This window comes from Cervus canadensis, chromosome 26, assembly GCF_019320065.1.
Source record: "Cervus canadensis isolate Bull #8, Minnesota chromosome 26, ASM1932006v1, whole genome shotgun sequence".
Taxonomy (NCBI): Eukaryota; Metazoa; Chordata; class Mammalia; order Artiodactyla; family Cervidae; genus Cervus; species Cervus canadensis.
This window is the reverse complement of record NC_057411.1, coordinates 49,684,610-49,711,849: the sequence shown is the minus strand read 5'-3', so window position 1 is coordinate 49,711,849 and position 27,240 is coordinate 49,684,610. Positions and strand designations below refer to the sequence as shown.

The window sequence follows — 27,240 nt, the reverse complement described above, 5'->3', positions numbered from 1 at the left end:
GAGAAGGAGCAAAGCCCCCAGATCTTGTGAGCAGGAGAGCAGCGTGGCTCGCGTGCATCCGTGTAGACAAGGGTGTCATGTGATGGGTGTGGCCTCACCCAGAGGCAGACAGAAGACTCAGTGCAAATCAGAGGGAGCTTGACATTTAGACACGTCCCCTCAGGTCACACAAGCAGGCGCCCATTCTTGTCTCGAAGGTCAGAAAGCTGAGCACACGGCTTTCCTCTGCCCGACGTGGCCCTGCTTTGGGGTCCCTGGCAGAGGTACGGCCCAGAGGCAAGGCCGGGCAAGCTGCCCCACCCTGGGAGCTGGGCTGACTGCCCAGGAAATGGCTTTGTCCACATCCGTCCAGGCAGCCCCGGTGACTGCCCTTCCGCTCCCCACCCAAACGCGGCTCAGAGACTGTGCCACAGCCCCTCCAAGGGCGTCCCTGAGGTCAGGGAGGGGGGCACGGTGCCCTGCGGTCTGCTCCAGGAGGGCTGGCTCCACAGTGGGCCACCCTGCTTCCCTTCTGCCTGCTCTTTCCCCAGTTCTCTTTGTCCAGGAATCGGGCAGAGCCCCCACCCTCCTCTCTCATGGAGGATGTGGGGGGTGCCTGGCACCCCCAGTTCTGCCTGCTGCCAACCTCCAGGGCCGCCCATGACCTCAGGAGCCCCAGCTCCCTTCCCGGACTCTCCCCTGGGGAGACGGAGGCGCAGGGACAGCTCGCTGGGCTGGACCCAAGGGCGGGCCCTCGCTCACCAGGTGCGTCCACCTGCAGGCTGTGGAACCGCTCCCTCTCCCCAAGGCCCACGGGCTCTGGTGCATCGCAGCTCGTGGGCGCTCTGTGGCCAGCTGTGCCAAGGGCCACCTGCCTTCCTCTCGGCTGGTCATGGGGCCTGGTGTCCACCCGCACGCCAGGAAAGCCTTCTCTGGCCACTCCTCCCAGCAGCTCAGCTTTCTTGGCTGCCCAGCTGGAGATTTTCCCTCCGGACGATGCTACGGGTGGAGGGCTCTCCCAGGAGGGACCAGTGCTCGCCCTGACCTGGCCACATGCTCCTCTGTCCCCACCTCACCCCTCCATTCCCAGACACACCTTCCCACCATATCCTGGCTCCTGGGGCCACCCTGCTGCCAAGACCTGTGTGCAGTGTAGGTGCCCGTGGCAGCCATTTACACTTTAGTATGAATTTCAGTCCCTGATGTGTCTCCCAGGACAGTGTGAGGTTTAAGCCTGACCTCTCTCCTGATATGGAGCAGGTGAGTGCAGGAGAGGTGATGCTGGCAGAACCATGCTGCTGGGCAGTAGGGGGAGGTGACCCGTGAGCCCCCCACCTCAGTGTGAGGGGGAGAGGGGTGCTGCAGAGGTGGAGCCTCTGGTCGGAGCCCCCTTGACCACCCGATGGCTGCGCCTGTTGGCACCTCCTCATCTCACCTGCTTCTGGAGCCGCCTGCCTGGTGGCTGTGGTGAGCCCAGGTGGCCTGAGGCAGCAGGCTGGGCAGGTGGAACCCGCCTGCATCGGGGTGTCCCATGGGAGCCCCACAGGGGGCTGGGGGCTGGCCTCGCCTCTGGTCACCTTGAGAAGATCACAGAGCCAAGTGGGGGTGCTCCCGAGGGCTGAGTGTGGACTGCTGAGCAGCAAAATGAAGGGCATTGCAGCTGGATCGGAAAGCAAAGTACAATGTCCACGCGTCCACACCCATGGAAAGGCATGACCGAATAATAAACCAGTGGGGAGAAGAGACCGACTCCCAGCAGAAGAGACCCCAGTGATTCACGGGGAACCTCTCCCCTCCCCACTGTCAGGTGGAGGCTGTGCCTGGCAGCTTCCCCGCAAAGAGTGCAGAGTTGGGGGAAGAGGAGCCGGACGTGGAGAATCCTGGGCCAGCGCGACCTCGGGCACGGGGTCAAGGTCAATCGCAGCGCCAGGTCATGTGGATGGCAATGGGGGAGGGCACCTCCCCTCCAGGCTCTTCCCCCCAGACCTGTGGCCCCGTCTGGTCACGAGAAGACACCCAGCAAATCCTCCCTGAGGGGCAGTCTGCCAGACGCCCGCGCGGCGCTTCTCAAAACCGCCAGGGTCGTGAGGTGCCCGAGAGTGAGAAGCGGTCACAGCCCTGGGGGGCCTGGGGGATGTGAGGACCGTGTCGCCTGGTGCCCTGGACGGGTCCCGGGGTACCCAAGGGACTCGAGGGGAAAACCGGTGAAATCCAAGTGAAGCAAGGCATTTGGACAACACCAGGGTGGCGACACGCCGGCTGCATGTAAGGTGGAACCGCGTGGGGATCACAGGAAACCTCCGTGTCACCCTAAACTCCTCCACAGCAAAGCAGTGACTCCAGCGGGCAGGGGAGACAGCCGTTCACGGGCCGGGGCTTCCCGGGCTCCGCGATGGCCCCTTCCCAAGGTCCTCACGGCTCCCTGAGGGTGCTGAGGACCGTCCATAGCAGAGGTCAGAAGCGACCTGCATCCTGACCCGCCTCCAGGAGAAGCCACGCATCTGGGCACAAGGGACTGTCTGCCTTTTCAGCGTCGCTGCACGGCTGGGCTTGCTTCTGGATTCTCCCATCCCTGGTGATGTCGGTGGTGGGGGTTTTGGCCACCAGGATCCACGGGCACGGCGCCCAGGGCTCGGTCTCGCCAGAACCCCAGGCCCTGCAGAAGGTGGCCATGGGGAAAGTGGTCTTGGAGGCCCCACGTGGGGTCGATGCGAGTGTGCACTTTACCGTGGATAGCGACACAGTGACTGGCAGGTGGGCGTGTGTCCAGAGAAGGGAATGGCCAGCTGGGCTGTGTCCTCTGGGAAGGGTTTGCACCTGAGCCTTGACCCAGGCAGAGTCTGGACAAGCGGGGAGGATTGGAAAGGGGGTCCCCCGGGTGGGAGGGGGGGTGGTGAGCAGAGACAGATTGGATGAGGTCCTAGTCTTAGAGTCTGGTGACCGGTGAAGATGGCAGGTGTGAGGTGGGTGTGACCTGCCCCCTGACCCCGGTGAAAGCCATAGTCCTCCTCAGACACACATGCTCATGCACACACACACATGCACACGCACACACATGCACACACATGCACATATACATGTGTATACACATATACAATACAGGAGTCTTGCTTGTGAAGTCGGATGCCGCACGGTGGCCCTGAAGACTGGGGAGGACGGGGTCCCATGACATGCTGGAGTCTGCCCCACCTGGGGGGAAGCAGAGAGAAACGGGCCACAGCGCCCCAAGTCAGGCCGTCCTCAGCTGCTCCGGGGTCCGAGCAGATGAGTGTGAAGCCCCGGCTTCCGAATGTTCTGCGCCCTGGGGGTGATGAGTCACGGCCAGCAGGGGGGCCTGTGGTTTCCTACACTCGCCCGTGGGCGTGGTCTACCCACGGGGAAGCGCAGCCCAGCCTGAGGCTCCAGAAGACTCTGAGCTATGCTGGAGGGCGGTGCTAAGGGAAAAGAGGGCTTCACGCCCCCTCCCTGGGTCCGGGACAGTCCTCTACCCGACGTTCCGTCCGCGCTGACAGGTGAAACTGGTGCCCTGGCGGGAAGCTGATGGAAGCTGCAGTCAGTCTGGGGAGCTGGCTGTGGTCTGCTGCACCCACCCTGCCCCTTGGGCCCCCTGAGGACCCCCACACACCACCCCAGGGCAAGAGCACCCCTCAAGCCCATCTACCGCCCCACCCCGTTAGCCCACGTCCAGGTCGGCCCGCCCTGCCTCATCACATGTCACCCTGGGGTCCTTCGAATGCCAGTCCAGGGTATTTTCGTCAGGGTGTCCCTTTCCTTTCACCAAGCTGTCGCGGAACGTGTCCTGAGCTGAAGGGCGGGGAATGAGTGGTGCGTCTGTGTGTCTTGCTGAAACGAGCCGTACACCTCTTGTGCCCCGTTCAGTGCCGATGCCACCCTGTGTACCACCCCATCCCTTCAGCAGGTGTGGGGCGGGGAGGGGAGGGTCACCGGGTGACCACAGCTGTCTAGAATCTGTGACTTGATAATCCAACCTGGTCCGCAAAAACTGAACTGACAGGTCCAGGTGGGGTAAAAGTCAGAGCCAAAATCAGAGGGCTCTTTCCGTTCAGTTTGGCAAAAAAAAAAAAAAAAAAAAAACGGCTTTACTTGGGAACACGGCAGCTGATGAACGCCAGTTGCCTCTTTTTCTCCTGTAGCTGATAAAATTGTCCTCAGTGGCTTTTAAAAGACAGATGTTGATGAATTCTGGCACTTCAGTCCCCTGTTGTGAATGGATGATTTGTGAATCCTCCAAGAAATCAGCGTCTTTTTACACAAGGATACTTAGGAAGAGCTGGGGGCACTGAGTCTTGGTGAATCTGTGATTTTCTAGATTCGGGCAGCAGCCTGGCCGTGACGCCCCCTCCCAAGGAAAGGGGGGCACTGTCGATGGCCCGGCCAGCCGTCCCGGGAACTTGGAAGCAGGCTGGGCCCTCCCCTGGGCGCTCCTGCTCCCCTACCCTGGGGCCACGGAAGGCGGTCCCTCGAGGTTGGATTAACGAGTCGTGGGGCCCCATCTGGAGGTGTCGGTGGGGGGGGGTCACACTCCCTCCCCTGGGCAGAGGCCCCACGAGGCAGGGGAGACAGGGGCTCCCGAAGCTCTCACGCTTGAAATGCTCTCCTCTGCTTCCCCCTCCCGCCTCTGTCTGCCGTCTTCGCTCTTCCGTCTGGAGGCAGTGAAAGTGGCCGGAGCACTCCCAGCCTCTCTGTGCTCTCAGACAGCAAGCCTCCCCCCTCCACCTACCAGCAGGCTCCTCGCCATTTCCACGTCCCAGGTAGGCGCCCAGGACGCACGGCCACTCACCAGGCAGACGGGCCGCCCCCTGAGCTGTTGGGGCGGGCGTCTGCCGTTACCTCTTGGGAGTCGCATGTTCCCCCGGCTTCTTCATCCCCCACCCCACCCCCCCAATTCTGAGATGCTTTAAAAATCCACCAATGGGTGGTGTTCACGTCCCCAGACCGGCACATGTTTGAGTCTCTCCCGAAGCCCCACAAACACCGGGGAGGCGCGGCTGCCCTTCCGGGAGTGGACTGGAGACGGGCCGGCCGGGTCCCGGTTGTCACTGGACACCCGCTCCAGCCACTCTCTCCCTCTGCCCCCTTCACAGCGGGGGGTGGCACCTGGGCTGAGTGCAGCTGATGTGTGGGGCCTGGGCGCCGGTCGCTGGGGTCCCCGATCCTTGCTGGGGGCCCTGGGTGACGGACTGCTTGCTGACAGATGGCGGGAGAATGGAAACCATCACACAGTATGCTTGCTCACCCTGCTGTTTCTCTCCTTTTTTTTTTTTCTTTCTCCTTTCCCAGACACTGGCGTCAAAGATAACATCTATAGGAAACCCCCCATCTACAAGCAGCATGGTACATACAGTCGGATTCCTCTGCTGCTGTGTTTGCCCTGCATGCCTGTCAGTGCCTTTGCTTCTGAATGCTTACACTTGCTCTGCTTTGATACATGATGGGGAGGGTAACCGCGGGGGGCTGCAGCCTGAACATTAGGTACGTGGTGTTTGCTGGCGGGACCCCGGGAGGCCCCTTCATAAATTACAGCGGAGAGTGTGTCCAAGTAAGCGCCTCTCTGTGTGTGTGAACCCAGGGCTGACTCGTGGGCCGGGCTGCAGATGAGGGCTTGTAACGGCGAGCTTGTCCCCGTGTGTGGCTTTGGGGGTACTGCTTTGAGGGGAGCAGCCAGGCTGCCTTTAGCCCAGATGGTGAGGGACGGAGGTGCTTGAACCCCAGGGTGACCCAACCTGGTCTTTGGAAAACAGCACAGACCAGAATCAGTCCTTTAGCCCTCTGTAAGAATGTAAGTCCTGTGTTTTGAGAATCTCTGATGGTAGAATTAACGACTTGGCCTTTGGCTAAAGGGGTTTCAAACCTCAGCAAATAGGGGCCGGCGATGTCTGCCGGCGAGGGTGTCTCTCACCGCTCCCCGCCCAGCCTCCGCCTTCAGTTTCCCTCCTAGACGTGGCCAGCCATCTCCACTCCACTGAGCCTGCAGGGGTCACATGTTCAGGGGACAGGAGGCTCCAGGTCTCACCTCTGTTTCGTCAGAGAATTTCTGGTGATTTGGGATGTGTTGCTTCGCCATCCTGAGCCTCTGCTTCCTCATCTGCAGAACAGGGACGATCCTCCATCCTGCCTTTTGGACAGGCTGGTTGGAAGGACCCGGGTGGGGTAATGAACGTGAAATCACATTCTAAACTGTCGAGGACTGTGCAGGTGATGCGGGATTGTTATTAAATCCCTAGAGAGATGGGAAGGGGAGCTCCCATACTTAAAGTTCTTGCCCAGAGGCATCCCCAAGACGGCCACGACCCCTGTTGACAACTGGAAGGATGCTGTGGGGTGAAAGCTGTCGAAGTGTGTATTCTGGACTTCCCAGGCGGTCCAGTGGTTAAGACTCCATGCTTCTAATACAGGGGGCGTGAGTTCAATTCCTGGTCGGGAAACTAAGATACTACGTGACACGCAGCGTGGCCAAAGATAGTGTGTTTTTTTGTGGCTTACTGGGCTTCCCAGAAGGCGCAATTGGTAAAGAATTCATCTGCCAGTGCAGGAGACACAAGAGATGCAGGTTCGATCCCTGGGTCGGGAAGATCCCCTGGAGGAGGAAATGGCAACCCACTGCAATATTCTTGCCTGGGAAATCCTCTGGACAGAGGAGCCTGGCGGGCAACAGTCCGTGGGGTCGCAGAGAGTCAGACACGGCTGAGCACGCGCTGGCCGGCTGGCTGGCTGGCTGGCTGTGGCTTACTGACAAGCCGTGGTCTGTCTGTTTTATAAATTTTCTGCTTGACGGCAACAGGCCCTGTGCTTGATTGTATTTCTCCCTCTTCCCAAGAAAATAAAAGACGACTGGGAACTCCTGGGCTTCCAGGAGGTGATGCCTTTCACTGTTGCCCTCGATCAGAGAAGCAGGGAACCCAGATCTTCCCGAAGGATCAGAGAGGGCGGGGCTCATGGACCCCAGGACCCTCAGAGGTTGTCCAGACCAGCCTCCCGTGTCACCCATGGGGAAACTGAGGCACAGGAGGGCAGGAGCAGGCAGAGAGTGATGTTGTTCCGCCGGGGCACCCGTGCTCCAGCCTTGAGGCTGTCCTCGTCTGCGGGGAGAGCTGACTGACTTGACCTTTGATCAGCCGGTAACACATCACTTACACATACAGGGTCGGATGACCGGCCCCTAGGAGGGGGCTAGGTGGCAAATCAGGTTATGAAATTGCTCCCTAGCGTCTGATGGAGCCCGATGATCCTAGACTGAGAACTTCTCACACTGAGTCCCTTAACTGAATCATGCCACGGAGATTCAGTTTACCTATTTTTTTTTGGCTGCACCGTGCAGCTTGTGGGTCTAAATTCCCCGACCAGGGATTGAACCCACGGCCCCTGCAGAAGCGCAGGGTCTTAATCACTGGACCGCCAGGGAAATCCCAGTTTGTTCTGGGGTGATCGTCATATATATTTTTTTAATCTGGATATTTACACCTTTTCTATCGAAAGGCAAGTGAATCCCTATTTGAACCCTGAGTAATGACCCAAACTCTTTTAACGTTCTGGAACTTGGGCTTATTGATGACTTTATGAAATGAACCTTATAGAGTGCGTGCTCTCTGCCGAGCGTTCAGCCTCACGGCGGGATGAACAGCAGCACAGACAGCCCCTGCTTGACTCTAAAGGGGCCGTGAGAGGGGCAGGCGCTCTCGGGGGCCTCGAGTCCTCGCGTCCAGCTTTCCTCGGACAATCCTCAGGGCGTGAGGGATAGGTGTGATGGAGTGCATTTGAGATGCTTTGATTTTATAAGATTTCCCCCTCTAGCTGGACCATATCCACCGGAAGTGCCTCAGGGGCGGGAGCATGCCTGTGTGTAGCATGTGTGTGAGCATGCGAGTGTGTGCATGTGTGTGTTTTCAAGTCCATGTGCAGTCCCTACTCCCCATCTCAGCAGCAAACTGAGCGTCCACTCAAGGGAGAGAGGAGCCCAGCTCAGGCTGGAGAAACCGTCAGTTTAATCTCCCGACTTGCCAGAAATAAACTCCGGGTGGTGACATTGAGTTCCTGGACCATTTAATTAGTTTGCTAAGTCACTATTGCCGGGAGTGGGGTTTGAACCCACGCAGACACATGTCCATTGGATCTTAAGTCCAACGCCTTAACCACTCGGCCATCCCAGTGGTAAGAATACTGGAGTGAGTTGCCACGTCCTCCTCCAGGGGATCTTCCTGATCCAGGTATCGAACCCGCATCCCTTACTTCTCCTGCATTGGCAGGCGGGTTCTTTACCACTAGGGCCACGTAGGAAGCCGAATGGCAACCCACTCCAGTGTTTCTTGCCTGGGAAATCCCATGAATAGAGGAGCCTGGTGGGCTACAGGTCATGGGGTCGCAGAGTCGGACTCGACTTAGCAACTAAACCACTAAGTCACTTCAGTCGTGTCCAGCTCTTTGTGAGCCCATGGACTGAAGTTGCCAGGCTCCTCTGTCCATGGGGATCCTCCAGGCAATACTGGAGTGGGTTGGCATGCCCTCCTCTCAATTAGTTTAAGATGGTGTATTCAGTGAGCTTTAAAAATTTATGCTTTTTAATTAATGTATTTACTATTTAACTTTCTATTGCCAAGTCATCAAAAGTTGTGTTTAATTTAGCAACAGTCTTTCTTGGTGCCTTCATCCCACTTGCGTGTTTGGGGAAATGAGCCTACAGCATGAGGGTGGCCAGGCCTGAGGACTCGGTGAGGGGCGGGCAGGGGGCACTGACGCTGAGGATGGGGGTCAGGGTTAGGATTAGCGGTTGCATAGCTGCCACAGATGTACCACGTGTGTTGGGGTTCCACCTCGACGTAGCCCGGTTAGTGGCTCCTCAGTCCCTCAGTCATGTCTGACTCTTTTCAGCCCCATGGACTACAGCACGCCAGGCCTCCCTGTCCATCACCAACTCCCGGAGCCTACTCAAACTCATGTCCAAGTTGGTGATGCCATCCAACCATCTCATCCTCTGTCACCTCCTTCTCCTCCTGCCTTCAATCTTTCCCAGCATCAGCATCTTTTCCAAGAGTCAGCTCTTCGCATCAGGTGGCCAATGTATTGGAGCTTCAGCATCAACGTCAGTCCTTCTAATGAATATTCAGGACTGATTTTACTTTAGGATGGACGGATTTGCTCTCCTTGCAGTCCAAGACAAGTAAGCTAAGGTCAGGGCCATGAAGTGGCCATTGTGACCAGTTGATGGGCAAGTCACCCCCAGGTCTGCCTGACCCCTGAACCCGCTGCTCTCACTTAACATCATTAGGGACCAACAGGATTTTCTTGGACTACATTAGTTCCATCTCTTGTTCAGTCGCTCAGTTGTGTCTGACTCTTTCGACCACATGGACTGCAGCACACCAGGCTTCCCTGTCCTTCATCATGTCTCTGCTTGGTTACAATTTAATGACATGTTTTTAAAAAAGGAGTGAGAAAGAGAAGAAAGGAAGCAAAGGAACAGAGTGGAAAATAAGGACTGGCAGAGGGTGTTGGACAAGCTGGGGGTCTACAGGGGGCCTTGCACCGCCCGCTAAACCTCCAGCTGTGACGGGAACCTTTTTGGGGTCCTTTGAACGGCCTCGAGTCACCCGCAGTGTTGAGCCCAGTGTTGGCCCTCTGTGAGGCGGACAGAACTCCCCCACCAGCCCTGTCTCCTGCTCTGGGGGGCAGGGTTCTTGCTCCCAGGGGCTCCACATGCAGCCCCATGATGCCTGGCCCAGAGCGGGGACTTTCCTCCCAGTGGAGTGGAGCTGGCCCAGTGTTGAAAGTGAATTCAAGAGGAAAACGTGATGCCTCCCTCCAGACTTCCCAGGAAGCTGTCCAGTTGTGAGGACAGATGTTCTGTTTCACCAGCCAGAGTGTGGGAGCTGTTAGGTGGCGGTGTGCGTGGGAGGTGGCGGGGGGGTGGGGGGGTGCGGCTCACCACCTCCCACACCTGCTGTCAGCAAGGGGCTCCCTCTTGCCTCCCAGAGCCGCCCACTCGCACCAGGCCATAGGGGCCACCTGCGCAGTCTGTAACTATTTCCCTGGTGGCTCAGATGGTAAGGAATCCACCTGCAATGCAGGAGACCCAGGTTTGATTCCTGGGTCAGGAAGATTTCCTGGAGGAGGGCATGGCAACCCACTCCAGTATCCTTGCCTGGAGAATCCCATGGACAGAGGAGCCTGGTGGGCTACAGTCCTTGGGGTTGCAAAGAGTCGGAAATGACACAGTGATTAATACTTTTAAGAAATTAATCGCATCTCATGTGTCTCTCTGGGATTCCTTCATAGTGGGTTGGAGGCTCATTTTGGCTTTGGGATGGAGGGGAAGGGGATGGCTCTGGGCAGACCGCCCCTCTCATCAGGGTGCTTCCCGAAAAGGTCCCGGGCAAGCAGGGGCAAGGAGATCAGCCTAGCCCCAAAGGGTGCTCATGGCAGATACCTTTCACGGCTCGGATGGAGCCGCCTCGTGTGACATGAAAGACACACACAAGCCCGTTTCTCTGCTTGTCCTGAACCGATCTGTCTGTTCCTGACACCCCGAAACGGCCTGCTACAAATTAGCTGCATGATTCGCCTCTCATTTATTCCTAATATTTCAGACCTGTGAGCTGAGCTCCTCATATGTGACAGGATCCATGTTCATCTCATGGGATCCTCTTCAAGTAGTGGGGGTGGAGTGGGTGTCATTTGCCCATTTTACAGATCAGGAAACTGAGGCTCAGGGCCATGAAGGGAGCAGCCCGCAAACCACACGAGACACCAGGGTCCTCTGTGTCCTTAAGCCCATCTCCCATTTCTGGAGAGACCCCGCCGTGTGTTATACGGCTCTGGAAACCCCCTGTTTGAGTCTGGTTAGCTTGTACACACCTCTCGGAGCTGGAGGCTTTTGCAGAGAAAACTTGCTGCATGTTGGTGGAATCCCCCCCACCATCAGAGGTGGGGCGCTTCTTTGAGCCCTGAGCTGGCTCTACAGCCAGAACTCTTCTGCCCCCATGTGACCCCCAAGGCTTCGTGGAGTCCTCAGACCCAGGAGGTGGGGGTGAGGGCGCGCTGGTCCCCGGACTCCGAAGTCTTAGGAATCTCACACCCTCCAAAGCCCTTTGGCTGGAGCCTCTTAGTTGTTTGTGCATTTGCGAGTTACCCCAACTGCAGCAGTGCCAGGGGCCTCTGCGGGCTGCTGAGGGATGAGGCTCACTCACTTTGAGCAGAAGAGCCAGCCCTGGAGGCCGTCTCTGGGCTGGACAGTGGCTGAGCTCTCAGAGCCCCCAGTAGCCGCTGGCCGGATTGTCGCTGAGGCTGCTGTGCCAGCTGCCCAGAGTCCCGGCTGATGCATGGCCCGACGCCCAGGGCTCTGCTGCCCAGCAACAGCCATCGTCTGGGCAGCGGGAGCGCCCACGCTGATGGGCGTGCATCCGCCTCTGTGCCCCATCCCCTGCCGCTCCATCACCGTGCCCCGCACGCAGGCTTGGCACCTGTTGCCCTCTGTCGGTGGAGAGAGCGAGGTCTTTGTTTTCATGTTGCAAACTGCTGTCTCTCCCGGGAGAAGGAGAAACAGGGAGTCGTTGGGGATAGCGAAATGTCAGAGCATCCAGAACAGTCTTCAACTGTGGCCTTATCTTGTCAAGGTCCGGTAGCCCAGTCCCCCATTTCCAAGCTCTCGGGTCTGATGTCAGTCTTGTCGTTGGTGGTGCACAAGGCAGGGTGCTCCCAAAGGCTAGAAGGTCTGAGCCCTCCGCAGGCTGCAGGTAAGGAGCCCACCCTGGGCGCGTCCTTGGTCTCGGCGGCTCGGTCTCCAGCCTCGGTCTCCGTGGCAGGTGGCGAAGGACCCTGGGCTCTTCCTTCCGTGGTTCCATGCATGCCTGGGGCCAGTGGTTTAGCTCGGGATGCACAGGATGGGTCGTTACTGAATTGGATGCTGAGAACTGTCCGCCTTGCCCGCGTGTGGTTTATTTCATCCTGTTAGTTTGGAGATGATAACGTGGGCCCAGCTGGGTGACCATCCCCACGCCCCGCCAAAAAAGGGAAACGGAGGACACAGACACCTCCTGACTCAGCTCCAGAGAGTCTGCCGAGTGGCGGACGTTTGCGCGCGCGCTCTCATCGAGCCCACCTCCGGTCGTGTGTTGCACCCCCTCATTGCTCTTCCTGGAGTCCTCCCACTGGAATTGCTCACTCCATGTTCTGTGTCTTGCGGGCAGTGAGGTGAGGCAGACAAGAGGAAGGACTTTGGAGTCAGACCGCCCGAGTTGCATGTCAGCCTCTGCCGCCCGCTGATCTGTGATCTCGAGAAAGTCACGTCAGGTGTCTGAGTCTCAGTGCTCTGATCTGAGAAATGGGTCACGTGGGGGTGAGCAGTAAAGTCTGTGAAGCCCAACCCAGCAGAGTCTGACCCACCGGGGGCTGGACCACGGGGCCCTTCTCTTACTTTAAAGTTAAACTTGGAAGGTAGAAAGCGTGATCTTCGAAATGCCAAGCGGCTGAGGAGGGGTCGGCTGGGATGTTAATGAGACATCACTTCACACACCTGCTCTTGTTTTAGCAAATCCCATGCAAGGCTCCCCAGCCCCTATTCATGCGGGGATATTCCCCAGCCGATCTGGTTCCTCAGTCCTCAAAAGTACAAGTGCTGGCGACTTTTCTTTTTTTTTTTTCCATTTTGAGCATGACTGTGAAGTGGGAACCAGGACGTGCAAACCCACCACCGACGGTGCGCTCCCTTGACCGATCGATTTTTCCCTTCCAGCCACGAGGCGATCCGATGGGGAGGATGGAGGTTTCGACCCGGATAACAGGAAGGTAATGAGGGGCAGGCCCGGTGTCGGGGGGCCTTCTCCAACTTGAAGCCGCAGCTCCTCCTCTTAGGTTCTGCCCCTTAGGGGTCCGGCACGGGCCACCTGGGACCAAATTTAAGGGGTGGTCCCACCAGCCTCCTTGCACTGAGGAAACAGCACCTCTTGTCCTCATTCTTTGCTTTCACTTGAAAGTGAAAGCGTTAGTCGCTCAGTCGTGTCCAACTCTTTGTGACCCCATGGACTGTAGCCCGCCAGGCTCCTCTGTCCATGGAATTCTCCAGGCAAGAATACTGGAGTGAGTAGCCATTCCCTTCTCCAGGGAATCTTCCAGACCCAGGGACTGAACTCAGGTCTCCTGCATTACTAGCAGATTCTTTACTGTCTGAGCCACTTTTGGTTCTTTAACCAACGAGATGACTGAAAAGAAAGGAAAATAAATCTTGAGTCCACCCTGGCTCAAGAGCTAAGACCCCTTTGTTCTTCTTTAAGGAAGGTGGGTGAGTATGGAAGGAGCCCAAGGCTGGCTTACCCGACACCCGCCACATGTGATCTCACTTCGGGCCCTGACTTCCCCAGCCTCAGTCTCCTTATCTGTAAAATGGGTCAGTGCCCCTGCAGGTCAAGTTGAAATTCACAGAGCTTCTGTTTTTTCTCAGCAGAAGACCAGCTGGCTGATTCTCAAGGGGGAGGCAGACACGAGGACCAACTCTCCAGACCTAGACAGCCAGTCTTTGTCCCTCAGTAGCGGGACCGACAGAGGCCCTCCCCAGACGGTTCCAGGGGACAACTTCTACTCACGTGAGTGGTTCTTCTGAGCAAGAGGCCGTCGGTGTGGCATGAAAGGCCTTGCAGAAAAGGGGCCCATGACCTCGAGCTGATCCCCCCAGATCTAAGCCTTGCTCCTTCAAAACTCTGAGAGCAAACCTCCAGACAGAGGGCAAGTCAGGTAGGGAGCAGGCCCCTAGCCACGCACTGTTCTCTCCTCAATGGCGTCCGAGCCAGCAGGCTGCCCGCAGGTCGCGCCAGTGTCCCGCTGAACTCTCAACGGCTGGGAGGAGGCTGACTCACACTCCTGGGGTCCTCGGGGGGAAAGGGCTTCCAGGCTGGAAGTGAGGGCCTGTTTTCCTCCGGAGCGGACAGAGCGTGGTCCAGGCGGTGAGTCCAGACTTGGGGCCAGGAGCAGCGCTGTCCAGGGCGGTGTGTGAGAATGCTGACCCGTGTTATTATGTGCCCCTCCTGAGCAAGGGGCCGGGACCCGGGACCCCATGTCCTCAGGGAGCGAGGTGGGACAAAGACCCCCATCTGCCTGATCCAGGGGATCGTGACACTCAGTAGGTGTGCCCTTCAGATGTTGAGCAAAACTCCCCGTAACGCTCTTCACATCCAGAGGCTGTGAATTATAGAGGAAACAGCAGCAAGCTGGTGCACGCAGTAGATGACAGACAGACTCTTTGGGTCTCAGCGGCTGTGGGTGGGTTTCTGTGGACAAGCTGGAGGTGTAGTTTGGAAGTAGAGAAGGCCAGGAGGGGACGGGGACGGGTGTGAGAAAGCCCAGGAAAGACACTGGCTTTGCCTTGAGAGAGGCCTAAGTTCAAGTCCCAGCTGGACGCTGACCTTGAGCCAATTACGCCAGTACTGGGCCTCAGTTTCACCCGTGTGCCTGGAGGGGTTGTTAGCCACCCGGGGCGGGGAGGGGGTCCGGGAGCCGCCAGCGCTCAGCCGAACGCATAGTAGATGCTCAGAGAACAACTGCTTTTCCTCACCATCATCGTCATCCTCGTCCTCCCAACTGTAAACTGTCTCACAAATGAAGGCGCGTGTGTTCCGACGTGGGCGGGGGACCAGGAAGCGTGGAGGTGACCCCTTGTTAAAGAAGACGTCTAAACGGAGCAAGCGTGTGTCGTTTTATGTGCCGTCTCTGTAGGCGGGCGTCCGAGTGCCCCGTGCCTCTCCAGCCTGGGCGGCCGCTGTCCAAGTGGAAGCCAGAGTCACTGCAGGGCCGGCATCCCCACGGGAAGGTCACACCGGGAAAGACCCTCAACAAGACTCATTCACTCAGCGGCCTGGGGCAGGAAAGGCCGAGGCAGGTGGGGTGGGGGTGAGGGGTGCAGGGCTGCTCACAGGAGCAGTGAAGGGCAGAACCCGACCTGGCAGCTGCAGCCGGACCCCCAAGCCCCTCTCTGTCCGGGGAGGTTCGGAACTTGCCCATAGCCCCGTGTCACTGGCCTTGATCATGGCCCTTTCTACTTTTCCAAATGGCAGTTGTTTGGAAGGTGGAGACCTACTGCGCCAGCCCCCCAGAGCACCCCCAGCAGCACCCCAGTAGCCCCCCTTGGGGGCACCAAAGCACTAGCTCCCAGGAACGGACACTCTGGGGTCCTCAGGTGGGCTTTGCCAGCCTCGGTTCTTCCCTTGCTGGGTGGTGGGCAGGCCCGTGTCTGCAGGGCTGGTGGCCTCCCCTGGTCTCTCCTCTGGGGCGGGGAGCAGGCAGCTGCTGTCCCCAGGGAGTCCCTTCGTGGCCTGCCTCTGGCTTGGGGCTTAGGGAGGGGGGCTCCATCTGGGGAGAAGTCCAGGCAGGAACAGGCTGCCTCCTGGCGACCTCCCTGTGCCGCGCTGACCTGCCCTGTGACCTGGGCGTGTTTGCCCACCTGCCTGCACCGCTTCCTCATCTCATGCCACATGAGGTGCCCTGGGGTCACTCCAGGCGTTCCCCCCGGGCAGTAGACCCTGCAAGGCCTGTAGGCTGTGCAGCCGTTTTGGGCAATGACACACCTGTGAGGTCTGTGTCAACCCCATTCCTTGCTGCCGTGTTCCCATCACAAGCTGCAGGGGCGCCCGGCCTGCAGGAACCGCAGTGTCTGTGCTGGAATTCATGTTCTAACTGGGCGAGCCCTCTGAGGTACAAACAACCTGTGTCTCTGTATGCATGTGTATGTGTGTATATGTATATATGTGCGTACACATGTGTATGTATACATGGGTGTGTACGTGTGCAGATGTGTATGTGTGTATATGTATGTATGTGCGTACACGTGTGTGTATGTGCACATGGGTATGTACGTGTGCAGGTGTGTGTGTGTGTGTGTGTGTGCACGGGCATGTACATATGTGTATGTGTGCGTGTGTACACAGCTGTACATGTATGTGTGTACATGTATGCATGTGTGCACGCCTGTGCGTGTGTGTACATGTACACATGTGTGTGCGTGTGCATGCATGTCCTCCTTCAGGGATGCAGGCTCACAATGATTGTGATAATGCTTCTGTCATTGCTTCACTTTCTGCTGGTGTTCTGACATCGGTTCCTGCAAATGGGAAGCCCATGGTGTCTGACCACTGCACCTGTGACTTCATCTCTGCCCTGGTGATACCGCTCTGCTCCCATCCTGCATGGAAATAGCAACGAGGACCCAGGCTGCTGGTCTTGCCTAGGTCAGGCGTGCCTTGCTGTCTACCAGCCTCCTGAGAAATTTGGGCGGGATGAGCAGTGCCCCTAAACTGAGAACAGAGGGGTATCCACCTTCTTTTCTCAAGTTGCATTGAGAAAATGCAAGTGGCTCCCAATCGTGAGTGCATTGACCCCAGTTTAATTTGCAGTCATTACTGAACAGAGTGGTTTGCACACAGCAAGGCAGGCCTGCCTGCATCCCGGGACATCATCTGTAGCGCGCCAGAGGAGGGTAGGACTGTGACACTCAACACAGCGGGCGCTCAATAAATGTTTGTTGAATTGAGATGCGCTAAATTCAACGGGTATTTATTGAGCACCCACTCTGTGCCAGACGCTGTGCGGGGCGCTGAGGGAGAAACCGAGAAGACAGGAGCGGCCCCCGCCCTGGAGAAGTGTGCAGGGAGCTGGGACAGGCAGAGATGCTGCTGGGAGCCAGAGCACGCACCCCACCACCTGCCTGGGGTCCTCTGTGGGCTCACAGGGACCAGGCACAACCTCATCCCACTCATGACACCATCAGCACATCTCACCTGAGGCTGAATTCATCGTTCAGTCACTCACCCATCCCTTCACCAAACATTAACTGAGCACCTACTATGTGCTGGACACAGCGCTAGGCAGCAGAGAGGAGGTGATGAACAGGACCCAGTCCCCGCTCTCCTGCAGGGAAGCAGGTGGCTGAGAAACCTGTGTGATATCCTCCTCCTCTAAGGCAGTGGTTCTCAGCCGGCACGGCTCATCCCTCCAAAGAGGTCTCATTGAAACACGTTTTATGGTGGAGTGCCGTTCTTTTCCTTTATGCGACACCTCGGGCGTTACCTGTACTAGGCATGTACTTGTCTGCGCTTCCCTGGTGGTTCAGCTGGTGACGAATATGCATGCAATGCGGGAGACCCAGGTTCGATCCCTGGGCTTGGGAAGATCCCCTGGAGAAGGGAACAGCAACCCACTCCAGTATTTTTGCCTGGAGAGTTGCATGGACAGAGGAGCCTGGTGGGCTAGAGTCCATGGCGTCACAAAGAGTCGGACACGACTGAACAACCAACGCTTTCACTGGCTTGCTTTCTTTCATGCCTGTAGCCAGTTGTATTATTGATGAATCTGATTTTTGCCCAGGAAAGGGATGGTACTGATTTTCTGTTACAAGGAGAGCATCTTGAGCCTCACAGGATGCGGTTCACAGGATGAAGGACCCCAGGATCTGTGGGCCTCTCACCTGGCCTGGACCCTGTGGCCTGGCCTGCTGCTGCTCTCCCTAGCCCTTCAAGTCCTGTCCTCCCTTTTGAGGTTCCCCACGTTCCCCCAACTCAGGGGGTCAGAGGTGTGACGATGTCAGACAGAGCCCCAGGCTGGCTGAGACCCTTCCCTGAGGACTAGGTGAGCCCTGGAGAGGACCTCACCCTTTGGAAGGGAATCAGGCACGTGAGGGTGGGCTTGGAGGTCAGGATGAGGACTGCTCTGCATGGAAACCAAGGCGGCACAGAGGGGTGGTCCAGTGGGGGCCAGCGCTCCCCACCCTGCCTGTGACTTTGCTGTCTTGTGACACCTTCTGGGTATCCGTCCCCGTGGAGTCCCGTCCACCTGTCTCCCGCCTGCTGCCCACCCAGCCAGGGCCTGGCCGGAGGCTGGGGTCTGAGACTGTTTCATGATCGCCAACCCAGTGCCCACCAGGGAAGGTCGGGAGACAGCATCTCTGTTCATCTCTGTCTCCCTGCTAACAGCAGCAGGAAAGTGGGTGTCAGGCCCGCTCGGAAGTGGCTTTCCCCGTCCTCTGTTAGTCCTTGGGAGTTTCCAGGCTGTGGAGGAAAGAAAAAGATTGTTCTCACATTGCCTAGTCCGTGGTGGAAAGAGGGAGAGAACCGATTTGTGGTGTGCCAACCCCATGAGAATTTCAGAGCGTGGGGGCGTGCTCAGTTCTGGGCGTTGTGACCTGAGACCCGGGGGGCAGAATCCACGAGCATCACACCGATGGGACATCAGTCCTGGCCCTCCTTGTCGGACAAGCAAGAGAAGGCCCGGAGACGGGGCGCGACCGCCCAACCTCAACCAAGCTTTGGTGAGGGCTCCCGCGCCCTGGCCCTGGGTGTGTGCTGGGGGCACAGCAGAGTCTGCACAGACGGTACCCCCAGCCCAGGAGCTGACGGTCTAGAGCGGGTGGGGGGTGACACAAAGTCCAGATGAAAAGGTGAGACGTATGGCGCCTGCCTTTGCATGCTGGACGGCATCACCGACTCGATGGACAGGAGTTTGAGCAAGCTCCGGGAGGTGGTGAAGGACAGGGAAGCCTGGCGTGCTGCAGTCCATGGGGTCGCCGAGAGTCGGACACGACTGAGCGATTAAGCAGCAACAGCATAGCGCCTGCAGGTCAGGCGGCCAGGCCCAGCCCGGGGCTCGGGGTAGGAGGGGCTAAGTGAGCAGGCTTGAAGAGGGAGGTATCTGGGCGAGAGGACCCTCCCAACAAAGGTGAAGCCTGGCTGCTGGGCCCTGGGTGGCGTGGGGGCTGGGATGTGCAGGGTCACACAGGGTTTTGGGGGCCTTGGTAGGGCCCGGCCTGTCCTGCGAGTTCTCAGCAGCGCCCAGACCGCCTCTGACCGAGCCTCCAGCAGGACTGTCGGGGGCGGTAAAGACAGTAGGAGACTCACTGTGGTCATCCAGGCTGGGGAGGAGGCTTCTGGGGGTGTCCTGGGGGTGTCCCCGAGAAGGACCTTCTGAGCAGCACAAGCAACCCACACTGGGGCTAGAGGCAAGAAGCGAGGTGGCCGTTTGGGAAGCAGGAGGCTGGGGGCGGCGGCCAGAAGCCAGTGGTCCGTGTGCGATTGCTGGGAACATTATTCTCTGTCTTCAAAGACCAGAGTCAGGGCAGCAGGGTTGTGAGCAGGAGATGAGGTTGACAGTTTTACCCATTTAAACACGGATGGGAGGCTTTGCAGAACATAGACTAGAGGCTGCCAGGCCAGGGCAAAGGGGACGGCGGGGCCCAGAGGAGCCGCAGGGAAGCCCCTTGAGCTGTCTGAGCAGCAGGACCGGTGTGAGCGGTCAAGGTGGGGGGCGCGTAGGATCAAGAATGATCCTTCAGGTCGTCCTGGCTCAGGTGGGCGGGGTCACCTTTACTCAGAGGCGGGGCAGGAGCAAGGTGGGTTCTTCATGTTGAGACAGGAGTCTGAGACACCCAGCCAGAGCTGCACGGAGGTGGATGGGCAGGCGGGGCCCTCAGGAGAGGTCTGGGCTGGAGGCAGAGTCTTCGGGGCCCTTGGCTCCCAGGTGGGCCTAGGGGTGGGGTGTGGGTAACCTGAGACCCAGCCCCACCCTCACTGGGCGGGGTCTGGAGCCCAGAAAAGCTGCGATTCTCCTGCTCAGCACCCACCTCTGTCCCCGTCCTCTGCCTCCATTCCCCTTTCCTGCAGGACCTGGGGTGAGGGTGGAGAGAAAGCGTGGTCAGGAGTAGCCCCTGGAGAGCCCTGGGGGTGGAGAGAGCCAGGGCTGGGCGGAGGGTGGTGGGGGAAGCCTGGGAGAGAGGCCCAAGCGGGCTTTAGGGCTCGGGTCAGGCGCCCAGCGTCCTGCAGGCGGCCGAGGGGCCCCTGGGGCAGAGACAGCTGGGAGAGTGTGGCTGACCTGGCCGCCGGCTGGATGGACAGCCTGCCGCCTGCCCTCCTGCTCACATTCGGCCCCAGCAAGAGCAATGGGGGCTCCAGACGTCAGGGAGGGGACCTTGGCCCAAGAGAAGCCCCCTCACATGCGAGGGCAGAGCCTCCCTGCCCTCCCCTGGGGACTGGCTGGGACTCTGCTTTCAGCAAAGGTCCCTGTGACCCCCTGTGCTGGACAGGCTTGCCCCCAGCCTGGGGACCAGATGGGGTGTGACCTTGGATTTGTGGTCAGGGACACAGGCCATGCCCAGACCCTCGGGTGTCCAGGGGTGAGAGCCCACATCTCAGGTCACAGCTCTCAGGCTTCCTCTGTCCCCCCAAGTTCAGCTCTGGGTCTCGTGGTACCCACCTGGGAGCTCTGTCTCTCCTCCCCTGGCCCCGGCAGGGGACACCTTATCTGAGACTCTGTGTCCTCTCTCCCCTGAGGACCGTCAGCCCCTGGGGGCAGGGTCCAGGGGGCCCCCTGTGCCTCCTCTGTGCCTGCAGCAGCCCCCCAGTGAGTGCCCACGGGGCAGCGGGTGCCCAGGGCTTCCCTGAGCAGAGCCTACCTCCTTCGTGGGTCCCAGCGTGGCAGGGGCCCCGCGGGCAGTGACCATGGACATGAGATTACGTGAGGGGTCAACGGAGACGACTAGATCTGGGTGCCGGTCCCCCTGGGGGTGAATCCTGGCTTCTGCCTTGCTGCGTGACCCTGGGTACAAGAGCAAACCTCTCTGAGTGTGGAGTCGCCATCGCCTCGTCTGTGAAGGTGGGCATGGTGCAGTCTTCCCGGCAGGAAGCACCTGAGCTTTGGGGCTCCAACGTGAGCATCCTGTGGGCTGAGCCCTGGGGTGTCACGCAGGGCTGGTCGGGTCCACGGGCCCGCCGTGGTGAGCCTAAAATGGACCCCTCTCACATGCTCCTGAAGCCTGAAGCTCAGGTGGCCCAAGGGGCCTCGTGCCCACGGTCCTGGGGCTGAAGGCGGTTCCAGCCCCTCCTTCCTTGGATGGGGACACCGAGGTGCCAAGAGGGGACCTGAACCTGAGCAGGGCCGTGCAGCTGCAGACTTCCGTATCTGTGATCAGTGAACCAAAACCTGTTCACTGTGCTGGTGAAGCTGACCGAGATCTGCCCAGGGGAACGGCTCCCTGCCTGTTATCCACAAGGCATCCTGGAGGGGCCGTGTGTCTCGAGATGCACCTGAAACAGTCATCCACCCGCAAGGGGCCTCTCCTTGCCCATCCGTGTGGTGATCTAACCTCAGATGACCCAGACCCAAGTAGTCACGCTCAGGGCCCCACAAGCAGTCCCAGAAGAACACTGAGGGCAAGGTTGCCACAGGAGGGCTTTTGGGAGGAGGTGACAAGGGGGCCTGGTTAGGCTGAGCTTGGAAATGGGGCATGGGCAGGCATGCAGAGCCTCTAAGGCCTGTTGCAACTCAGGGTCCTGAGTGCCCAGCAGCCACCTGACCTGCCTTTTCTATGCGCCTTCCCTCTCCCTCTAAGACACACACTGCACATACTCTTAAGGCCAGCCGATGCCATCTGACAGGCAGGCCCCTAGAAGACTCCCATGCCTGCAGACCCTCACCAGGGCAGAGCTCCTGTAGCAGAGAGGGTTACTGGGGGAGAAAGTATAGAGTCCCGGGAGCTTGTCTCATCCTCTTCATGAGTAATCATTTGACCTTCTACAGGTCATTTGGTTTTCCTGGGCCTCAGCTTCCTCACCTGTAAAATGGGCTCATGTGTAATGCCTTGGCTCATGATGGTCACATAAAATCTCTGAATGTGTGAAGGGAGCTTTTAACCTAGTGGTTCTCAATCCTGGCTGCACCCAGGGTCCAGTGACCTCTGAAATCTACCGATGCCTGGTCCCATCCTAAGAGTCCCATTCTAATGGGTCTTAATAGTACCCCAGGGATGCGATAAGTGGAGACTCTTCGCTCCCTGCTCTTCTGCACTTGTTACAATGGAAAAGCCCTAGAACAATAGGGAGGATGGCTGTAGAACTCTGGAAGGAGGAAGGTGGACTGGCCAGAGACCTGAGGAAAAATGCAGGACCTGTGTCTCCCACCTGCCATGCAGTGGACAAGGAGAGTAAGTAAACTGCCCTCCCCGGCACCCGGCCCAGGGAGACACTCTCCATCTACGGCCAGTGTCTCCCACCCTGACCCCAGGGCACAGAGCAACCAGGAAAGCACCTTTCATCACCAGGGCATTACCAGCAACACCAGTTGGACGCTGAAGACCAGAAGAGCAGTTTAACAAGCATTCTGAAAACTAACTCGTCTTCAGAAGCACAGTCCCCAGTAAGCCAGGCCCCACATGTTAAACCTAAACAGGGAGATGGTCTGCTAACATGGAAGACTTAACTAGGATCCAGACCTCCTAGCATAAAATTCTCATGTCCGGGATACAGTAGAAAATCACTCATCGCAGCAAGAACCATGAACATAACTATTTGGATGAGAGAAGACAGTCAGCATGTCCTTGCTGTTGTTCAGTCCCTCAGCCATGTCCAACTCTGCGATTCCATGGCTGCAGCACGCCAGGCCTCCCTGTCCTCCACTGTCTCCTGGAGTTTGCTCACTCATTTCCATTGAGTCAGTGATGCCATCCAACCATCTCATCCTCTGTCGTCCCCTTCTCCTCCTGCCCTCAATCTTTCCCAGCATCAGGGTCTTTTCCAATGAGTCAGCTCTTCCCATCAGGTGGCCAAAGTATTGGAGTTTCAGCATCTGTCCTTCCAATGAATATTCAGGGTTGATTTCCTTTAGGATGGACTGGTTTGATCTCCTTTCTGTCCAAGGGACTCTCAAAAGTCTTCTCCAGCACCACAGTTTGAAGCATATCCTAACACTGAAAAGACATTAGAATTATCTGAGGAGGATTTTTAAGGCAGTCATCACAAAAATGCTTCAACCAACAATTACAAATACTCTTGAAACAATTGAAAAAGTAAAAAAAAAAAAAAAAAAAAGTCTCACAGAAGGAATACAGGTCCTAAAACAAAAAGAATTCAATGGAAATGATGGAACTGAAAAATAAAATAAGCAAGATTTAAAAATTCATGGGTGAGTTCCCTAACAGAAGAGAAGGCTATGTCAGAGGAGAGACTCTGAGCTTGAAGATGGAATAAGAGAAATGATCCAACCTGAACAGCAGAGAGAAAATAGGAAAAAAGAGTGAACAGAACCTGTAGGATAACAGTTATGCCATTGGAGGCCCAGAGGGAGAAAATGGGTCCAAAAAATATTCACAGAAATATTGCCTGAAAACAAAAAATTTGACAAAAAGACATAAACCTACAGGCTCAAGAAACTGAGTAAACCCCAAGTAGATTAAGCCCAAAGTTATCCACAAACACACTTAAACTTCAAAACCTGAAGACAGAAAAAACAATCTTGAAAGTAGTCCAAGAGAAAAGACACTTTTTACTCCCTACCAGGGACTCCAATGCGAATAACAGCCAACTTCTCCCCAGAAACCATGGAGGCCAGAGGAAGATGGCACATTTTTCAGGTGCAGAGCAGAGAGACATTTGCTGTCGATGTGAATTCTATCTTGGGTGGAAATATCCTTCAGGAATGAATGGCACATGGACACCTTCTCAGACAAAGAAAAACTCAGCAAAGCTTTCACTGGCAAACATACTTGTCTAAAGGACATACTCCATACGGGAAGTGATTAGAGGGCTCAGAAATTCAGAAAGGAAGAACATCCAAGTAGGTAACAATAGAGGTCAACATATCAAACTGTCTTTCATTTTGATGAGTTTCTTAAGTCATTGTTGATGATCAAAGCGAAAATCATAGCAGCCTCCGATGCGGAAACTCAAGGCAGATAGAAGAAAGAGCTAAGACAGTCGTAGTTGATGAGTCAGGAAGACGAGGTGGCCTGATGGAAGCAAGGTCTCTACGCTTCATGCGAGTGTGGGACACTCAGACAGAGGCCGGCAGCCTGAGCCCGGGGGGTTTTAGAAGCTGGTTTTAGAAGATGGCAGTGCTTCCATCACTGGTTTAGAGCAGATACGATGAGAGGGGAGGACATAGATGATCCCAGGATCCTAAGGGGTGCCAAGCCTCAGTGAGCATCAGAACGCCCTGGAGGGCTTGTAAAACACAGGCTGCAGGACCCCAGCCCCAGAATTCTGCGTCTGTAGGTCTGCGGTGGGGCCGGAGAATCTGCCCTTTCTGACAAGTTGCCTCCAGCGCCGCTCGCCAGAGACCCCGCTTTGAGGTGTGCCGCCAGCCACCCTTGGCTGATCAGGAGTTCCTGGGTCTCCGCTGAGGTCCCCTTAGACCCTCAGCCCCACAGCCTCACACCCCTAAGAGTTCTGGCTCTGTGCGTAAACTGGGGAGCAGGTGTGTCCTGGAGGGACCCCGGGACTGTAAGTCAGGAGGCCTCGTCTTGCAGCTGAGGACCGGGTGAGCTTGGCCAGGTTCCTCTGTGGCCCTGGGCCTCCATCCCCCTTTCCATGAAATGGGAGGAGCTGGGGCCCAGGGCGACAGCAGAAGTGAGAGGCGCCCAGCAGGCCTGGCCCGGCAGCCTCGCCCCGCTTCGCTTTCTCCAGCTCTGCTGTCTTCTGTTTCACATATCAGTTTTCACACAGGTTTCCTGTGACGAGAAGGCTCCTTGGCTAAAACAAGTGTGAGACCCCTGCCCTTGACATTGTAAAGGGCCCCTCCTGACCCTCATCTGGAACCTCCTCACAGGCCATCTGGGGACACACGGGTCCCCGAGGCAGGTCTCCAGCTGAAGCCTTTTCCTGCGAATGCGGCCTATTTGGAAGGCCGTCTCTCCCTTCCCTCCGCCAACCCCCAGGAGAAAGGCACCCGGATTAACAGCACCCTCTGTTTGGAAGCTGGCCTTCCTGGAGTGGGCTGCAGGGCAGGGGGGGGCAGCAGGCGGTTCTGTGCACAGTGCCCGCCTCACCTCCGGGGGCTCGGTCCTCCGTCTTTGGGGACATTCCAGTGGCTCCCAGGAGCGCGTGCTGGGAATGGGGGTCCCTGGAGTCGGCAGGCGTGGCCGCTGCTCTTCACGGGCCCACAGACTATGGAAAGACAGATGTTCAGACACCCCGGGGAAGTCCGCACCCCAGGGTGGGTAGGGGTAGGGGTCCCCCCCAGGGACCCCAGCTCTGCCCTTTGTTCTCCTTCCGGGGCACGTCCCACACTCCTCTCTGAGCCAGGAACTTCTGCTCTGTTCTCTCTAGACGTGGCACTGAAGTGGTTAATGATGAGGCGGGGGTTGGGGGGCGTCTCAATGTCCTGGGCCCCCCGGGGGAGCCAGGAAGGTGAGCGATGGAGGGGGATCCGTTGTGGGATTTGCACAGGGAACTCAGAGTCCGTGTCTCAGACTGGCCCCTTGAGAAGTTAGAAATTAGGGTTTTAATGTGAAACCCCCCAATTGCAAGCAGCTCCAGGGTTTTGAAAGGTAGTCTGCAGGCCCCCTCTGGTGGAGCTGGGCCTCCGCTGGTCACCTCTGGCTCAGGGTGGCCCAGTCCTGCCCACATAGGGCCCCTTCCCCCCTCTGCCCCCAGCTCTCCTAGTCAGCCGGGTGAGGGGCTGGCCAGGGGACAGGACACGCGTGCCTGCCAGGCTGGGTCAGGCTCCATGGCATTCCTGGGGTCAAGGGTGGGCTCGGGGACACCGCCCCCTTCCCGTGTCTGTCTTCAGTCCGTGCCTGGGGGATCGGGGTCTGGAATGAGGCAGGTGGGATGTTCAGGGCCCTCCCGTGTGACCCAGTCACCCCCCACCCACCGGGGCGCACCCCCTCTCCCGTGCCCGGCCGCGCCTGGCCGCCTGCATGACAGATGTGCTGTGTCTGTTCCAGGGCTCCCCTATTCCAAGTCTGACCCTGTCTCAGGACATGGCAAGAATGGCTTGGACCACCGGGTAGGTACTCGGCACCCCGCCCCGCACACCCCACCCCGCACACGCGTGCTAACCAGCGCCCGGGGCTGGTGCGGGGCCCACAGCTTGGGGACCACTTGGCCAGGAGGAGGGCCCAGGGGACCCCGCTCACCCGCCTGCCTGCCTCTGCCTGCTGCCCCGCGAGGGCCAGACCGCCACCCGGCAACACCCTTCCTCCGTCGCCCCCAGCCCCCAGGGAGACCCCAGCGTTGGGGGGCGATGGGGCCACTCAGAGGAATCAGACCCTCGTAAGGCCTTCCTGACCCCCTCTCCTGTGACCTGGAGCCTAACGAGGACCAGGAAGAATGGAGGCGTGCCATGAGCCGTGTGGGCCCGGCGTCCACCTCCTCTCCTGGCGTGCCCTTGCCCCCCTCCCCACGGTTAGTACCATGACCGTGCTCGCCTCCGACGGTGCCCTCAGCCCTGTGAGTGCTCCTGGGGTCACACGGGGGCTAGCGTCCTCTGCCCTCTCCTGCTGACAGCTGCTTTGAGCACCCCCTGCCCGCTCCCCAAATGTGGGGACGTGAGACTGTAGCCCAGACGGCCTAGCACCTGGCGTGTGCCCAGCCGGGCCCTCTTCCCAGAGCTTGTCCAGGTCCCCAAAGAGGAACCCCGGGCGGGCTGGGCATGTGGCGCTGAACCTCTCCCACGGCAGACAGGTGGACGCACACACACACCACACACACACACACAGAACACACAACATACACTCAACACACAACACAACACAGAGAGAAACACACAACATACAGAACACACACAACACACACAACACATACATACACACAGAACACACAACACACACAGAACACACAACACAGAGAACATACAACATACAGAACACACAACATACAACATACACAACACAGAGAACACACAACACACACACGACAAACACAGCACACAGAGAGAGAGAACACACAACATGCAACATACACAACACAGCACACACAACATACACAGCACACACCACACACAGAGAACACACAACATACACAGAACACACAACACAGAACACACAACATACACAACACACAGAACACACAACACACACAGAACACACACACGACACACACACATAAGACACACACACATGCACAGAACACACAAGACACACAGAACACACAACCCACAACATACACAACACACACAGAACACACACACGACACACACACATAAGACACACACACATATGCACAGAACACACAAGACACACAGAACACAGAACACACAAGACACACAACATACACAGAACACACAGAACACACAACACGACACACACCACACACAGAGAGAACACACAACATACCCAACACACAACACACACAGAACACACATACACAACGCACACAGAACACACAACATACAGAACACACACGACACACAACACATAAGACACACACACATAAGCTCACATACACATACCACACACACACAGCCCCAGGATACTTGCTGCCCCAGAGGCAGCCTCTTACTTAC

At 57.7% G+C, this 27,240-nt stretch overlaps 1 protein-coding gene and 1 non-coding gene across 32 annotated transcripts in view; one reads left to right on the top strand and one right to left on the bottom strand.

The window, feature by feature from the left end:
* Positions 1 to 27,240, top strand: part of ABLIM2 (actin binding LIM protein family member 2) — a 158,666-nt gene that overhangs the window by 109,190 nt on the left and 22,236 nt on the right. For 10 of the 31 annotated variants that reach the window (XR_006265652.1, XM_043447917.1, XM_043447925.1 and 7 more), the window contains 5 exons: positions 4,650 to 4,751; positions 5,281 to 5,334; positions 12,725 to 12,777; positions 13,430 to 13,571; positions 25,682 to 25,743. Coding sequence is in view for 29 of the 31 variants with exons in the window: in XM_043447917.1 (XP_043303852.1) it covers positions 4,650 to 4,751; positions 5,281 to 5,334; positions 12,725 to 12,777; positions 13,430 to 13,571; positions 25,682 to 25,743 (413 nt within the window). In the remaining 2 variants the exon portion in view is untranslated. Of the gene's footprint in view, positions 1 to 4,649; positions 4,752 to 5,280; positions 5,335 to 12,724; positions 12,778 to 13,429; positions 15,635 to 25,681; positions 25,744 to 27,240 lie in introns of those variants that run through there. The other 21 variants (XM_043447924.1, XM_043447938.1, XM_043447929.1 and 18 more) reach the window with 11 other exon arrangements.
* TRNAL-UAA lies at positions 8,065 to 8,147 on the bottom strand. Its single transcript has one exon. It is a non-coding gene; the product is annotated as a tRNA-Leu (tRNA).